Source organism: Periplaneta americana, chromosome 2 (genome assembly GCF_040183065.1).
Source record: "Periplaneta americana isolate PAMFEO1 chromosome 2, P.americana_PAMFEO1_priV1, whole genome shotgun sequence".
NCBI classification, from domain to species: Eukaryota; Metazoa; Arthropoda; class Insecta; order Blattodea; family Blattidae; genus Periplaneta; species Periplaneta americana.
Window position 1 is genome coordinate 177,991,861 of NC_091118.1, and position 17,545 is coordinate 178,009,405.

The window sequence follows — 17,545 nt, forward strand, 5'->3', positions numbered from 1 at the left end:
CAGTTTTCTGCCCGAGAGCAGGTCTTTCACTACGATACCAAAATTCTCCAATTTTTCCTATTTTCCGCATTCCTCTCAGCCTCCGGATACGTTCCATGTACTTTAATTTTGTTTATCATCTGATATCATCTTCTGCCCTGAAGTTTTCCTCCGTTCACCATTCCTTTCAGTGCATCCTTCAGTAGACAGTTTGTTCTTAGATAGTAAAGGTAAGGTAAGGTAAAGGTATCCCCGTAACATGCCATGAAGGCATTTGGGGGGCATGGACGTAGAGCCCCATGCTTTCCATGACCTCGGCACTAGAATGACATTGCCAAATCATTTTCCTCTTCTTGATCAGTTTCAGCATTGTTATTTCTTCATTCACTCTTTTCAGCACAGCTTCATTTCTTATTTTACCTGTCCATTTCACACTCTCAATTTTTCTCCATATTTATATGTTTTAAATTCTCCTAATCGTTTCTCTTTACTTCGTCGTAATGTCCACGTTTCTGTCTCATACAATGTCACACTCCACACAAAGCACTTCACTAGTGTCTTGCTTAGTTTTTTTCCCAGAGGTTCGCAGAAGATGCTCCTTTTTCTGTTAAAAATTCCCCTTGCCATTGCTTTCCACTTTCTGGCAATAGCTTATGTTAATACTTACAGTACACATCAAATATTTTGAAGCTGTCCACTTGTTCTACTGCCTCATTTCAAATTCGGACGTTTACCTTCTTTAGTTTTCTTCCGATAATTAAGTCTTCGTTTGGTTTTAATTTATTTTCCTCCAATATTGCTCATGATTGTCATTTAGCTCCACTAACATATATCCTTTAGTATCGTCTCTTCTTCTGCTAACAACGCCGTATCATCAGAAAATCTTATGCACTTTATCTTTCTTCTAGGCTACTATCAGAAAGCCCCCTCCATATTTTGAAAACAGTTTTTTACTAAATCCGTCACGTAGATGTTGAACAGGGTAACTGATAAGGGGCATCATTTTCGTACTCCTCTCCTTATTCCGCTTCCCTCTGATATTTTCTCCTATCGTGACTTTCACTCGTTTCATATAAAGGTTACAGAATAGTCTCCTCTCTTTCCAATCCAGACCAATTTTCTTCAGGATCCTCCTTAGTTTATTCCAGTTCACTCTGTCAAAAACCTTTTCCAAGTCCACAAATATGTTCTACATACACTTCTTAATTTTTCTCTAGGTATCTTTCGCCGATTGTTAGCAGCAATCCAATTGCATATCTCGTACCTTTTCTCTTCGTGAAGTCGAATTCCTCTTCTTTCAACCCTCCTTCCATCTTGGAATATAAACGTCGATTCAGTATTAGCAGTAGAATCTTCTCCGATTGTGATATTAGGCTGATAGTCCTGAACTCAATGCATTGGTTATAAAATTTGATGGGCATGTTGGATGGACAGGTTAGATGTATACCTATCAATATAACGATTATTTATTAGTCCGTCAATAACCATCACTAATTTATCGGGTAACTCCTTACATTGAAAAACTCAATAATTTTCTAAAAAGACAGTAGACCTACTTTCAACCATTCGGGTTTTTTTTTCAGGTATTTCTTTATATTACTATAAATAACCCTATTGGAACTTTAGATATTTACATCTTTACGTAATTGTAATTTAAACCTTTATGTTGCGTACATAAATGGCTTTTAAAGAACCCGGAGGTTCATTGTCGCCGTCACATAAGCCCGTCATCGGTCCCTACCTTGTGCAAGATTAACCCAGTCTCCATTATCATATCGCACCTCCCTCAAATCTATTTTAATATTATCCTCCCATCTATCTCTCGACCTCCCCAAAGGCCTTTTTCCCTCAGATCTTCCAATCAACACTCTACAGGCATTTCTGGATTCATCCATATGTGCTACATGCCCTGCCCATTTCAAACGGCTGGGTTTAATGCAGGCGTGTACATTTTGTCATTACTCCTGCTTGCCTCCCCTGTCTTCAAAACCAGTAAGAGAGGGAATAAGTGGAGAATAAAAAGATTCCTAGCAGAATAAGAGGATGCAAGAAAAATAGGTCAGAACCTGACAAGGCATTTTTAAAACCAACTGAAATTTACAGATTTCGAAGCCAATTAAAATTCACATAACAAAGAGTTGTTCTGACAATCATGATTTAATTTTTCTACTTCTGTGTCGAATCATGATGAATTGTCTCCCTGTGACGAATTGTACCTATGGTGAATTGAATGTGACGAATTGTCTCTGTGACCAATTTTCTGTGACGAATTGTCCGGAACTTTTTACTGATATGCTGAAATAATTCTTATATTTCAGTCTTCAAATTACAAACTGAAATGGTTAATTAATTTGCCCCCAAACTAAATTCAGCTTGTTTTGCTATTAGATCTATGCAAAAGATAGGAAATATCAATACCTTAAAAACAATATACTTTGCATATTTCCACTCGGTAATGAGTTTTGGAATAATATTCTGGGGAAATTCCACAGACAGTAACAATATATTTCTATTACAAAAAAGAGTAATTAGAATAATAGTAGGTGCCAAATCTAGGGAATCGTGTAGGACTATTTTAAAAAAACTACAAATAATGCCCATGGCTTGTCAGTATATCTTTTCATTAATAATCTTCCTCGTATGTAATCGTGAAAACTTTGTAACTAATTCAACAGTTCATAGCATAAATACACGTCAAAAAATGACTTTCATACTCCATCGGCAAGTCTATCGTGCTATCAAAAAGGAGTGCGTTATATGGCAGAAAAATTTTTAATAGCCTCCCTATCGATATAAAAATGAAACTCAAAACATAAAATTATTTAGGGCCAAATTAAAGAAGTACCTAATTTCTCACGCCTTCTATTCTGTAGGTGAATTCATGACATTCAATAAACACTTCATGAAATCGATACTAAAACTTTGTGTTGTACTAGTAGACTATATTGTAAATCTCGTCTGTATATATTTCATCTAGACTGTGACTATAAATTAAGATTTTATAATAATATTAAGTTTTATGACTTGTTCCACATTCTAGCTGTAAGCAAGCATGAATACCATGGAATGTTAATAAACACAATACAATACAATATAATACCTACTCCCCAGCATTATTATAAATTGCTATATTCATTCTACACCTCAGGTCATTATACGGAAATCTGTGGTCTCTACCTATCCCTCTCCATCGCTGACCATGACTACTCACGCACAAGTAAAACAAATCCATACCTATAGTAAAGGAACAGCAAACCTGTTTCAACGGTCACTGAGTTTCGCTGTCTGCTGATGGTATTACCACAGCCTAGTATATAAAGTCACGAAACTCAATACGTAGTAAATATGCATCCATAAATAGTTGTTAACCACTAGGATCGCTACTAACGCTTCATCACAGACAATGCGAAATAGTACCGGCACAGTCTATTGTCTGATTATGTATATGATTATGTCTCGTGGCCAGAATATTGTACGAAATGGAAATATAAAAATTGGAGATTTACCCTTCGAAGAGGTGGAAAAATTCAAATATTTTGGAGCAACAGTAACAAATATAAATGACACTCGGGAGGAAATTAAACGCAGAATAAATATGGGAAATGCGTGTTATTATTCGGTTGAGAAGCTCTTATCATCCAGTCTGCTATCAAAAACCTGAAAGTTAGAATTTATAAAACAGTTATATTACCGGTTCTTCTGTATGATTGTGAAACTTGGACTCTCACTTTGAGAGAGGAACAGAGATTAAGGGTGTTTGAGAATAAGATGCTTAGGAAAATATTTGGGGCTAAGCGGGATGGAGTTACAGGAGAATGGAGAAAGTTACACAACGCAGAACTGCACGCATTGTATTCTTCACCTAACATAATTAGGAACTTAAAATCCAGACGTTTGAGATGGGCAGGGCATGTAACACGTATGGGCGAATCCAGAAATGCATATAGAGTGTTAGTTGGGAGACCGGAGGGAAAAATACCTTTAGGGAGGCCGAGACGTAGATGGGAGGATAATATTAAAATGAATTTGAGGGAGGTGGGGTGTGATGATAGAGACTGGATTAATCTTGCACAGGATAGGGACCGATGGCGGGCTTATGTGAAGGCGGCAATGAACCTTCGGGTTCCTTAAAAGCCATTTGTAAGTAAGTACAGTCTATTGTTCCTAGCATCCTCACAACTCAAGCTTCGTGACTGTCTACACTAGACCGTGGTATTACCTCATTCTCAAGCCGAAGTCTAGGAAGCATTGAATCTCTATCTCCCTGCTTCCTGTACGCCACAGCGACGTGTGTACGGACTCCTCACCACCAACCATCATTAGTCTAGTTTTGTTCTCTCTTGGACTGAAACTAGAGATGAACTGCCGCTCTCGCTCGCAGTGTTCGTTGCATTTGTCTTTCACGTCTCGTCTCGTAACTTCCGTGCCCTTCGAGTCTTGCTCGCCATTCTCGAAATAGCATTTGGTCGGCGTGGAAAGATTTCGTAACTTTCAATAACATACTTCATTGAAATAAATAACATTAGAGATGTTTAATTGATACAAAAAGATAAAACAAAACAGTATCATAGTTATGAAAATATTCTGGTTCTATTATCAGATTTTATGTATGGTTATATAAATAGAAAAAAAAAAGACTCAACCAAATTTGCATTTCTAAGAAACATAAAACATAACGTTAAATAAAGCGTTAATATTTTTTTACTTGAGATTGTACACTTGATCATAAACATACGAAAAAAAAATCCTAGACTTTTAATAAGGGCTAGTAATTAAATAAAGATGGGAGAACGGTTTATTATACACTGAAAGGTAGAGATGATGTTTTAAATAAACTACTTGATTGTTTATACATATACTATAATAGTTGATAAAACAGATAACGGTTTAAGACTGCTTGACGTTCGAGAATCGACCACTCCCGATGTCTTGAACGTTCCCTTGATTCACTCACAAGCAGTCAACGAAGTAGGCAATACTGTCGTGCGGGTTTTCGGCTTTGCAGGCGCTGTTAGTCTTGCCTTCTCGAGCGCTGTTCAACTCTATCTGCAATTATCTGTTTATTTTCCTGTAATCTTTGTGTGCTATTGTCAGCTGTTGATCAGTCAACTATTATAGCTTCTAGTAATACTGTATATACAAGGTGTTTCAAAAGTAACGCATAATTGCAATTAATATTGAATAACGGAATTTGGGACAAAAATCTCAGACACTTCAGACATTATCTTTACAAAATAATATTTTTATGAAAACAAAATATTTTGCGACTAATGTTATGTGAATTATGACGTCATCGATAACATTTTAAATAACACATTATAGTTTTTTAGATAATCTAAAAGAGCATATTTTGTGTTATATATTTAATTTATTTGGTGTAGAATTTATGATTACTATGGTTACAATTTTATTGTTTATATATTTTTAGTTCTTGTGTTATGAAAGCAGTTTTTTTGATAAGAACATCTTATTTTATGTTGATTTCAACAGAAAATGATTTTTATGTCTCAGGCATGTTCATGTTCTTTGAATTTCTTTTCTATTCTACTCATAGTTTTTATGTTGATTTTATCCACAGTCTAGTATGCCTATATACAGTCACGAAGCTCAATACGTAGGGAATATGCATCCATAGATAGTTGCTACCCACTAGGATCACTACTATCGCCTCATCACAGACAATGCGAAATAGTACCGGTACAGTCTATTGTTTCTAGTACCCTCACAACTCAAGCTTCGTGACTGTATACTAGACTGTGATTTTATCAATAAAACGTCTTTCATAACAGAGACTAATATAATAAATGAAGAATAAAGTTGTTACTATAGCAATTGTAACCCTAATGCTTCTGTACAAAACGAATGAAACATCACATAAATATATCGTTGGATTTCTTCTAAAAACATTGTAACTTTGTTTGAGGAAATTTTAAAGTAGAGCAAAATAACTTCTTTATTCCTTCTATATCCCAGCTAACAACTGTTATGTATTTTATATTTATAAAATATAAAGACATCTGTAGATTTACGAGTTTTCAGCAGACGTTCATTGAAAATATACACAGATTTCATCCATAAGTAATCCAACATTCGGGAAAAAATGATCTTACGAGGTTTTAGAAGTAAGCCGACGAAATTCCGTTTTAGATATTAAAAAAAACTATACAGGGTGACCAGTAAATAACGTCATTAATTTCAGTGGGGTATTCTTTGAGATATTTCAAACAAAAATTTAATACAATTTTGCTCGTTTTTGCTTCCTTTTCGAGATAAAATTGTTTTATATTAAATATTTCAAAGCGTGTTTCGGGAAAGCCAGTATTTAATTCCCAATATGCTCAGTCAATTTAAGAGAGGAGTGTATTATAATAAATGACTGAAATAATTTTAGTTTTGTCCTTTAAATGTGCAGAAATTTGATCCGAACAAATGTAACATTCTAAATGTATTTGCAGAACGAAATGTTAAATTTATTCGGATAAATTTCTGCAGATTTAAAGGACAAAACTAAAATTCTTTCAGTCATTTATTATCATAATACGCTGCTCTCCTAAATTGACCAAACAATTTCAGAATTAAATCCATGGCTTTCCCAAAACACGCTATGACATGTTTAATATAAAACAGTTTTCATCTCGAAAAGGAAGCAAAAAACGAAAAAAACTTTATGAAATTTTTTTGTTTGTAATATCTCAAAGAATAACCCCTTAAATTAACGACATTATTTATGGTTCACCCTGTAGAATGTCATTTAAAAATGTTCTCGATGAAATCATAGCTCACACAATAGTCGCAAAATTATTTTGTTTTCATAAAAATTTTCATTTCTAAATAATATGTACCGATAAACGACATTAAAATTTATGGATCATATGCGGAGACGAGGAAGGCAGAAAATAGAAAAGACTGGAGAGTGCTGGGTTTGCAGTGAAAGATCTGCCCTTGGGCAAAACACTATGAATGAATGAATAATATGTACTGTACAAGGTTTGACCTATCTGAGTTTTCTTTGTCCAAAATAGCGTCATTCAATATTAATTGAAATTATGCGTTACGTTTTGAAAACCCTGTAGGCCTACGTCTTTCTTCTCCATTTGAAGACGAAGATAGAACAAAATTTGGAAACATGGTGTCTCCATCGGCCATGTAAATACTGCAACTCAAGCTTCTCGTAAATAAGCTAACATTTAAAGCGATTAAGTAGTTTTCAGTACTTTTACAGCAGTTATAAGGATGTTGTAAGGAGAAAGGATTCAGTGATTATCTGCCAGAAATTCTAGTTGGACATCTTAAGACTTGACCCTAGAACTCCGTAGTTGAAAGTCAGTGTACTCGTCGTTTGGTCTATGATACGCCACCTTACATCCTCAGAAGATCTTGTGTCTTATTACTCGAACAAGACACCTGATGTCTGGAGGTGAAGTGGCAGTAATGTAGCTGTGTTGAGATGCTGAAATTTTGCGGAGTTTTATTTCGACGAGAGGTGCTTTACAAGTACAGGCGTTTTGGGGAAGACTAGACTAATAAGCAGGGAAAATAGAGTAGTAATTCCCCTGTCTTCTATATCTATATTGTATAACTCACATATTACATAGATCTGCATGAGAAACAGAGCAGCACCTGTCATGTGTACAGGCAATGCTTTCACACAGTGAGAGAAAGATTCGATGTTCCGTTAGAGTTGTCTATTCTCGCCAGCCAAACAAAATGCACTTCTTCAAAAGAATTGTTTAACGAACTTTGTTATTTATTTGTTTTATTGAAACAGAACAGAGACAGAATGGAACACTGAGAGAGTAGTAGAGATGTAGGGAGGGCGTGGAGGTTGTACTAGTAGTCATACGCCACTTCGGAGTCCCTGGTTCGTTTCCTGCTGCTCAAATACCAGTCGTAGAATGTGTCAGGCTTCAGTCCCTGCGAAAACGGAAAGAAACAACATTAATTTTGTTTATAATGGAAGTTCACTATGGAAGAAGATTTTGGAGTCAAACCGCTATTTTGTTGCACTATTTTATTACTACTATTAGTATTATTATTACTATTTGGCCTCTTATTATTGTTTTATTATTATTTATTATTATTATTATTATCATTATTATTATTATTATTATTATTATTATTATTATTATTATTATTATTATTATTATTATTATTATTATTAGATTTGAGATGAGCCAGACCCAACCATCCGAGGTCAACAAAGAAAAACAATAAATTTATGAGCCTACTATTCCGTATTTTCGAGAAAAATATCAGATGGAAGGCACCTGGGAAGTACATGGTTTAATGATCCGAGCGAGGGGCATCATCCCACGATCAACTGTAAACACTATCAAAACATTTGGAATCCATGACATCATTCCAAAAATAATTACTTCAACCATTAAAGGATCTGTGGCAATTCTGAAAAATCATTTATACGGAATATCATAATCCCCCCCCCCTTTTCTATTCGTTAGTGTGTGATTGTTACATACATATGTACAAATTTATTATTTCTTAAACTTAAGCTCCTAGTTCACATTTCAATTTGACTCATCTATCTTACTGTAATCATTACTATTCTTACATGTGTGTTATTCTGTGTTTTTGGCAACCCAGGATGCCTGGGCAGACTATTTCTTGAAATAAATTATATATATTATCAATAATTATCTTATTTTTTTATACTTTGTAGGCCTCATTTATTTTTGACCTGCTGTTCACATTTTATTATGCTTTTTTCTTTCCTTCTCTATGTTATATATTATGTCTGATTTCTTCTTACTTGTTGTTTACATTTTATTATTAATATTATCTTATTCAGTTTAGTGTGTACTGTAAATTTGAAGTGTTTCTGTAACGCAGTTTTTACTCCTGGTTGAGTGTTAGAGAAGGCCGTATGGCCTTAACTCTGCCAGGTTAAATAAATCATTATTATTATTATTATTATTATTATTATTATTATTATTATTATTATTATTATTATTATTATGTTCATGAAAATAGCATGTATACAAACGATCGTTCTATCTGTTAAATATAAAAAGTCGGTTTCTATTTTTTAAAATGTGTAAAAATTGATATTGATTGTTTTCATAAATATCCTGACAGACATCGACTATAGCTTTATAAAATTTGTCACGATTCTGTTAACTAAGTCCAGTTTAAATAACATATTGTTCTGCAGAAAACCGAAAAGAATCAAATCCTATAGGGAATAGAATATTATGACTAGGGACCAATTTTTAGGTTTTTAAAAAGTGACCATTTTAGATTTTGGGAATAGGTGAAATAGGGTTTTTTTAGGTTTCATGTCAAACCTGTGAAAGGAGTCACAAAAACTGCCAGATCGTTAAAAATGTATCCTTATGGTTATTCTTAAAAATTAAATTTATTAAGGCAACATGGACCACGAAACTGACCTTTTCAAGAACCAAACTACTGTATTTATAACATTTATAAGATTCGAAATTTTTGCTCCTTCCCCTTTAACATTATTTGTAGTTTGAATAAATTATTGTGACAATTAACATTTTATCTAATATAATTTGTCTTGATATAACTACATTAATTTCAATTTTCAATAGATAAAAGGCACATTACACACACAACTTTTGAATTAAATTTGTTCAAACTTTACAAAGAATTATTTTAAAAAGTAACAAACAAAACAACATTATTTACTGGCACTGTTCCTGGTTGCATTATATGATAAAATACCTCTCAAGATTCTCGACTGAGAAGATTTTTTTATTGTCTTTCAAAATACGTTTGAAGGACGGAAAGGTTCTTTTGGCAGAACATGACGTCATAGGTGCAAATTTCATCGCTGTCACTGCAGCATATACCCACGGTAACTAACAATTGAAGCTTTCCTCCTGGAGAATGGAGCACACATTTTTCACTTTTTCAAACCCTGGATTTTTTCATTTTTAATGTGACGGCTTCACCCACGGGTCCTTGTACTTGTTTCTGTACAAGCGAATCATTGAAACCAATTGCATCTTTCAGTTGTAGCGACGAAGATTCCAAGTACTCAATATATTTTAGAAGGTCACTGAAATGTGCCTTGAGAAAAGCAAGAGAGCCATAGATTTCAGCGCTAAGTACAGATTTTGCCTTAAGGCTGGTTCACAATAAACCGGAAACGAGAATTGGAACGAAAACGAAAACGGTAAAATTGTTAAAATGTATACATTTAAATGTGAGCATTCACAATTCACGAAAAGCTTGCCGGAGCCCGAGATCGGGAACGGAGAGTTGGCCAGGTTTCAACTTTGGAGTTCACGTTTCCGATCACAGCCCACTAGATTCATTCTATTGCCATCTAAAAGCTATTTTGTCGTCATATATTTTGTAGCAAGAAGACCGTGACATAACCTATGCATTATTTTGTTCTGTGCTGTGCATCATGGAGCAAGTTTTATTTGATGAGATTCTAATATTGAGTGTTGAGGAAAATCCTCACGTTTACAATAAGCGGCGCGCCTCGTATAAAGATGAGAAAATGAAGGAGAATACGTGGCTTTCAATAGCTGCATCTTTGAACACCGATCGTAAGTGAATCATATTTTATTACTGTACCGGTATTGGTTGTATTACACACTACATATTCATGCTTCAATTCAATAATTACTGTTGTGTTCATTTTTGTTCTATTACAAATGTTTCTTCTCTAATTATTTTACGTTATGGTAGACTTAAAATAGGTTGTGATAATAAAGATGCATGGACATGCATAATGAAATGTTTCAGTTGAAATTTCGAAGTTGGTTAACCTGTGTTTATGTTGGCTGCCTTGTACTCATGAGAGAATGTCATTGGTCAATTATACACAAATAACATCAGAATGCGTAATATCGACTTTACATATCGTTATTGACATGCATATCGATATGCATAGTCGTCTACGTTCTCGGTGTATTGTGAATAAAAAATTTTCATATTCACGTCCTCTGGTTCTCGTTTTCATTCTGGTTCTCGTTCCCGGTTTATTGTGAACCAGCCTTTAGGAATTAAGAGAGCCTCCTTCCCTCGAGAGTGTTCTTTCTTCTCTCTCTCTCTCTCTCTCTCTCTCTCTCTCTCTCTCTCTCTCTCTCTCTCGAAATGCATTGATATATCTCTCAAAATAAAAAAAAATCTATATGTAACGCCATAAATACAGGATAACGCTCATCAATCAACAATGATTTAGGTTTTTTCAGGTACTAAGCTCCAATTTAGGTCTTTTTATGTTCAACAGAATTCAGATAGGCTATACGACCCCTATGATCATGATTCGGAAAAGTATTGAAAAAAAATAGGATTTCAGAATCAAGGAAAAAAATGGGTAAAACCTACAAATCCGGTCCCTATTCATGACCTGTTGTCCGTTTGTATCGTGCATAAATATCTGAAGCTGAATTTATTAGCGGAATTGTCAGCCCGTGGATTGGTAACACTGCATGCTTACCTGCTGGTCTCCAGCAGAGCTCCACGCCTGACCGGAGCGTCCTCGGGAAGCAAACCCGCGACCCATCTGTCCTCTGAGTTCGTTTGGCACTGCGATAGATTGAGGCGTTGCGTATAGTCCCAGCACTTCTTCCAGACCGTCCATTTTCCTGCGAGCATAAACCACACTCAAGGTAAACATCGCTTAGTGTTTTAATTACTAAGTTGTATTTATTACCAGCTTATCTATGTTTCAACTTCTGAATTTTTCAAAGTTCAAGCATTTAATTACATGTACATTCTAGTGCAGCTTCATTGCTAGTAGCCAATTTAGTCTGCAGTAGTTTTAAAAGGAACTGTCTTACGATTGCTAGTTTATATTATGGTATAATGATCTAAACAAAAGACCGCCATTTTCGCTCTCAGAGTAATGTAGAAATAATAATAATAATCTTTCTTTCTTTCTTTCTTTCTTTCTTTCTTTCTTTCTTTCTTTCCCCTCTCCCTTTTAGGTTCATTTACACGACCCACGCCACCCGGGCCTTACAGGGCCGCGACCTGTCGGGAGAGGAATTAATCTATTGAATCACATACATACTTTTTTGACCACACAAGGACATGGAGGGCCTCCCCGGATGAGGGATCAGCTCAATGCCGGGGCCACCTCCGATACAACACAAACATTTAAGACATTACACATCATTCATTCACACATATGAAAGGATTAAGGGAAGGACTGCCGTTCATGGCCGGACTTTCAAGAGGTACAATCCCGGTATTTGCCTGGAAATAACTGAGGAAACCATGAAAAACTTCAGTTAGGATTGCCGGCCCTTGGGATCGATCCCCTGTCCTCCCGAATGCAAGGCCAGCCCTCTGCCAGCCGCTAGCCCCAATAATAATAATAATAATAATAATAATAATAATAATAATAATAATAATAATTCCTCATATAGACGCCATTAATTACATATCCAGAAAACTGCACAACCATTGGCAAACATCATGGACAGAGTCATTATCCAGCAAACTTCACGAAATAGTACAGCATTCCATAATGAAATATCCACTACAGAATTTTAAACGTCAAGATCAAGTTATAATCACCAGATTGCGAGTTGGCCAGACCAAAATTGTACATTCTTATCTTCTAGACAATTTCCTCCAATATGCACCAATTGCCATAATAGGATCTCTGTACGCCATTTAATTTCTGAATGTCCATTATATCACCTTCATCGAGATCAATTCCATATACCAACAGACTTATCAACAGTTCTAAAACAACCCATCATTTAGTTCAAACTTGATTAAATTTCTGGAAGCTATCAACATTTACAAATGTATCTAAAATGATTATTGTAACACAGTAAACTCTTTGTAAACTGTAAGAATTATTTAAGTATTGTCGCGATATGACTTCCTAAGTTAAAGCGACATAAAATAATAATAATAATAATAATAATAATAATAATAATAATACAATTATTCATGGACATTACATCCATAGTAAGGAAATAAAAAAAAACTAAGTCCGTCACGTGAGAGCATATTATAGGGCAAAAAATACTTGAGTGTAAATTATATTTTACATTATTGAGGTAATATTACAATATATGAATATATATTTGTGAACCGTTTCTCTTTCGCCAGCAGGTCTTGAGTCTTATTGCTCGCAGTTTTATGAGTACGGATGCGTAGCGTATCATGTGAATGCTACAGGCTTAAAAGAAATGTATTCTATAGCTACAATCGGTCGCAAAGTTCGGAGAAGGGTGAAACTAGCACTGAGTTTGTTCAGATTATTTCGAAAGGGAAATTTGGCCATTACATACACCAGTACTTACAACATCACAAAACAAAAAATAACCAGCCTTTGCCCAGCGTATATGCAGGGCATAATAAAAGCCTAAACTAACCTGACCTAACCTAACTTAACCTAACCTGTCACAGATTCGTATACGCAAGGTATAGTGTGAGTGTACGCTAGCGTTAAACTTTCGTAATGCCACCAAAATTATGTTGGTATTACTGAAGAGACAGCTGTATAAACACTTGAATGTGTTTACAAGAAACAAACTCAGCGCTAGTTTATCCCGGAGAAATTCTAACCAAACTAGCAATAGTAGTAGTCTATGATTACAGCAAAACGTTTGATATTAAATTTGAATGAACTGTATAAGCACTAAAAGTATCATATTCTTCGATATTATAATATAAAATAACGTACATTTTGTCATAACGGAAGATGCGGCTTAAGTGACTCTTCAGATGAAGGGAAGCTAAGCTTAACAACTACACACATAATAGGAAAATGTTTACATCAGCGGTGACCAAAACTCGAGCTGCAGTGATTACATGCGACAGACAGCCTACGAAGTAAGGAGACGGAGGAAAGGTACTTGGCATGAAAACTACAACCAGTGGTGTTCTTGTACTAACATCTTGATCAATCCCGCGGATAAAAATCTCAAGCTTTGCTGTATCAGTAATGTCACTGCTGTCGTCAAGAGCCAGTGAATAATATACGCTTTTCCTTGCTTCTTTTTTTTTTTAACCTTCCTTGTGAATATAATCAGGAATTTTCTAAATTCTTCTCTCGATACTTGGTCGAGAAATTAGTAGTTTTTTTTAATTAAAAACTTCTTATGGACAAGTTATTTAAGCTATTTTAATAATTACTCTTTTGAGAAATTCTGTTCTATTAAAAGGCTTTAGAGCACGAGATATTTCAAACCCCATTAGGTAGCTGACTTCCTTATATTTATTTATCTCATCTTTCTCTTCCTGGCTATGATTTAAGATATATCAATTCCTGGCGTTTAATAGTTCTTTGGCACATAATATTGAATCAATTTTTCTACAATATTATTATTAAATGAATAACTAATAAATAGTTACCCTCATCTAAAGATTAAGAAGATTAAAATTGAGATACAACCTAATAATTTTATCCTTCTAGGGAGAAGATCTAAAAATATCAATATTCATGCACGTACAGAAGAATTATAGAAACACATACTTAGTAGTCAATAATAATAATAATAATAATAATAATAATAATAATAATAATAATATGCATTATTCAGCGTGGCAATTAATGTTTCTATATACCTACGTCTAATTGAACCGTTGAGCAAAGTAAACATTACATTTTGCCCGACAGAACAACAAAAAAGTTCTCGTCATTCTTTACGAAACCACCTCTTACTGCTTGTAGAGACAGAGTTTGTAGAGCGACATAATTCCGCCACTGCTTGCCTTCAGTACGTGAATGAAACACACAGCAATGTACAGGAAACTCCTCGTACCCGTTTGAATGTCTGTGACTACACGATGTAATCACGACACCCACTTTGGTCACCGCTGGTTTACAGTGATGGTAAATGAAGTAATGCTCAGGAACTCTAAAGAGGATACGTAAAATATAATAATAATATTACACGCCTATATAAATAGTCATAATTACTTATTTTTATATCAGGGTTACTTGTGTATTACAGTTTAAACTGTTTGGATCAATTTTTCCTTTGAATGGTTTAACTGATTTGGAACACCCTGTTACGGTCGAACGGAACCCCTTCGTAAGTTCATAATTGTCGGTATGTTATATCTGTACCTGCAAAATTTTATATACCACAACAAGAGAGTTAGGCAGTTGCTGTGAGTTTGTTAGTGACAGACGGCGTATTGTGGAGAAGATTAAATATCGTGCGCTGCAGATCAATTTCCGACAAGGTTTCCTTCAGACCATAAAAGTACATATCGAGATTCTTGGAAGTGATATGCCTCCCTCCCCAGCTGGAAATATCTTTGTAGTCACGTATTTTTTTTGTAACAGTTCTCTCCTGGATACACATTTTGAACTTTACCCTCTCGCATTTCTTCATTATATAACTTATATTGCCTACAAATTGGCGAACCTACGGAAATGTGCTCGTTTCTGTTCTTGTTATTCTGTTAGTGACCTTCAGGAATTCGGTCAGGTAAACATAAATTTTGTGTAGAAAGATTAGGGGCAGCTATTTCTTTATTTATTTATTTATTTATTTATTTATTTATCCTTCTCATTTTATATTTTCTTCAATTTTCTCGCTTTCCCGTCAGTAATTATTTAACTTTTTCAGTTTTCTCTCATTTTTTGTAATCGTGCTTTCTCATTAATTTTTATTTTGCTTCCCTTTTGTTTCTATTTTGTCTCTATATTCCGTTCTCTTTCTCTCTCTTTATCTTTCTTTCATTTATTACATTCTGTTCCTCTTTCTTCGTTTCATTTACGTGAATACGTGTTTGTTAAAGGTACAATTTATGAGAAAATCTTGACACTTTTAGAGAAACACGAAGTTCAAGAATTCTTCACTAGATGCTGCACATTTTTTATTCGAGGCGCTAAAATCCATGAAGGACATGGCCTTTAGCCGGCTTCTGGCCTCACTACACATGTCTCAGCAGAGGTGAACGATCATCCAACTAAGGCGGAGGTATCGTGTGGTTAGCACGATGATTACCAAAAGCCGTTATAGCCGTTTGCGGAACCGGATTTCACTCCATATCGTAACTCCCAAAATTAGTCACGATGCTGGGTAGACACCGGTCCCATACATTGGTCGACACTTAATGAGAAAATTCCGATGCACCGGTACTGTGAGTCTACATCTGTTTATTCGTGTACAGCTGTGTGTGTAAGTAGGAGAACAGGAATAGGCTACCATTTGGATTTAATAATAACAATAACGAAGTAGCTGTACAATTAAAGGGAGCTTATATGCAATAAAAGATCATTTTTACTAGGTATAGACCAGGCCTGCACAAGGTTTGCGCTCTCCTAGCCGGCTCACAGCTCATGAGCGGAATGCAGATATTAGCTGCGCTCTGTATAAGGGTGGACTGGAATAAGGGGTGATCTCGTACAAAATGTACATAAAAGAAAGTACTATTACGAGTGTTTATGAAATGAATTCCCGTTCAGTGTTTGCAAAACTATCTTGGACTATTATTAATTAATAAAGAAATATTTATTTTACAGAAATAACAGAAATTCTATAGCTACTTAAATGTACAGCTGTCAAAAGAAAAAGTGGCCGCTCTCCTGGAACAAAGTTCCCTTCGGGTATCTTCGCTACAATTCGGAGACAGGCGATGTTACATGTTGTTGGACCACGTTGCCTGATATCTACAGTTATAATTGAAGTATTCTGTGTGTTATCGATAGCATAATGGTAGCGTTCAGGTCTCTTATTCATGAGGTCCTGCGTTCGACTACAACCACGTGCTTTTTATGTTCTTTTTTGTTCTGTTTTTGAGAGAGACAAACTATACATAATGGCTCCTTTTTCTTTTACGATTATTTTAGTAATTAACATCAGGTTCATTAATATATTATGCCATGACTTTATCATTATCATTATGATATTGTGGCTGCAAATGGAAAGAAAAAAGATTTTATTCTCAATAAAAATATCTTTCGTGGCATAAACAAAACAAATTTACTGGCGTCGGCCTTAAAACATTCAAACAATTAAGCGTTCAAAAAACAAAACAAAAAGCCATAATTCAATATTTAGTCTATCTTCCTCTTATATCGATCATCTTGCAGTCGAGTGGGCATGGAATTGACTAGTCTATGCAAATAGCGACTGTTCTTAGACACGATATTCCAGGCATTCTGAACATACATACATAAGTGTTCTGTCCATGGGCAGGTCTTTCATTGCAAACCCAGCAATCTCCAATCTTTCCTATTTTCTGCCTTCCTCTTAGTCTCCGCATATGATCCACATATCCTAATGTCGTCTATTATTCTTTTCAACCAGAGACCCAACCAGTTACTTTTCATCTTTCTAATCAGTTTCAGCATCATTCTTTCTTCACTCACTTTTTCAAACACAATTTTATTTCTTATTCTATCTGTCCACTTCACACGCACCGTTCTTCTCCACAACCACATTTCAAATGCTTCAATTCGTTTCTCTTCATTTCGTCGTAATGTCCATGTTCCTTCCCCATACAATGCCACACTCCACACAAAGCACTTCACTAGTCTCTTCCTTAGTTCTTTTTCCAGAGGTCCGCAGAAGATGCTTCTTCTTCTATTTAAAGCTTCCTTTGTTCATGTTTGCAGTTTTTCTTGGGAAGGATAGGCCTAAATGCGGTA

The 17,545-nt window shown here is 35.1% G+C and overlaps 1 protein-coding gene across 1 annotated transcript in view; it reads right to left on the reverse strand.

Moving 5' to 3' along the window:
- Nucleotides 1–7,533: 7,533 nt before the first annotated feature.
- LOC138694865 (uncharacterized) overlaps nt 7,534–17,545 on the reverse strand; it is a 234,470-nt gene continuing 224,458 nt past the window's right edge. The window contains exons 4-5 of the mRNA XM_069818998.1: nt 11,414–11,561; nt 7,534–7,893 (exon numbers count right to left, since the gene is read on the reverse strand). Coding sequence (XP_069675099.1) covers nt 7,810–7,893; nt 11,414–11,561 — 232 coding nt within the window. The 3' untranslated portion in view covers nt 7,534–7,809. The remainder of the gene's footprint in view (nt 7,894–11,413; nt 11,562–17,545) is intronic.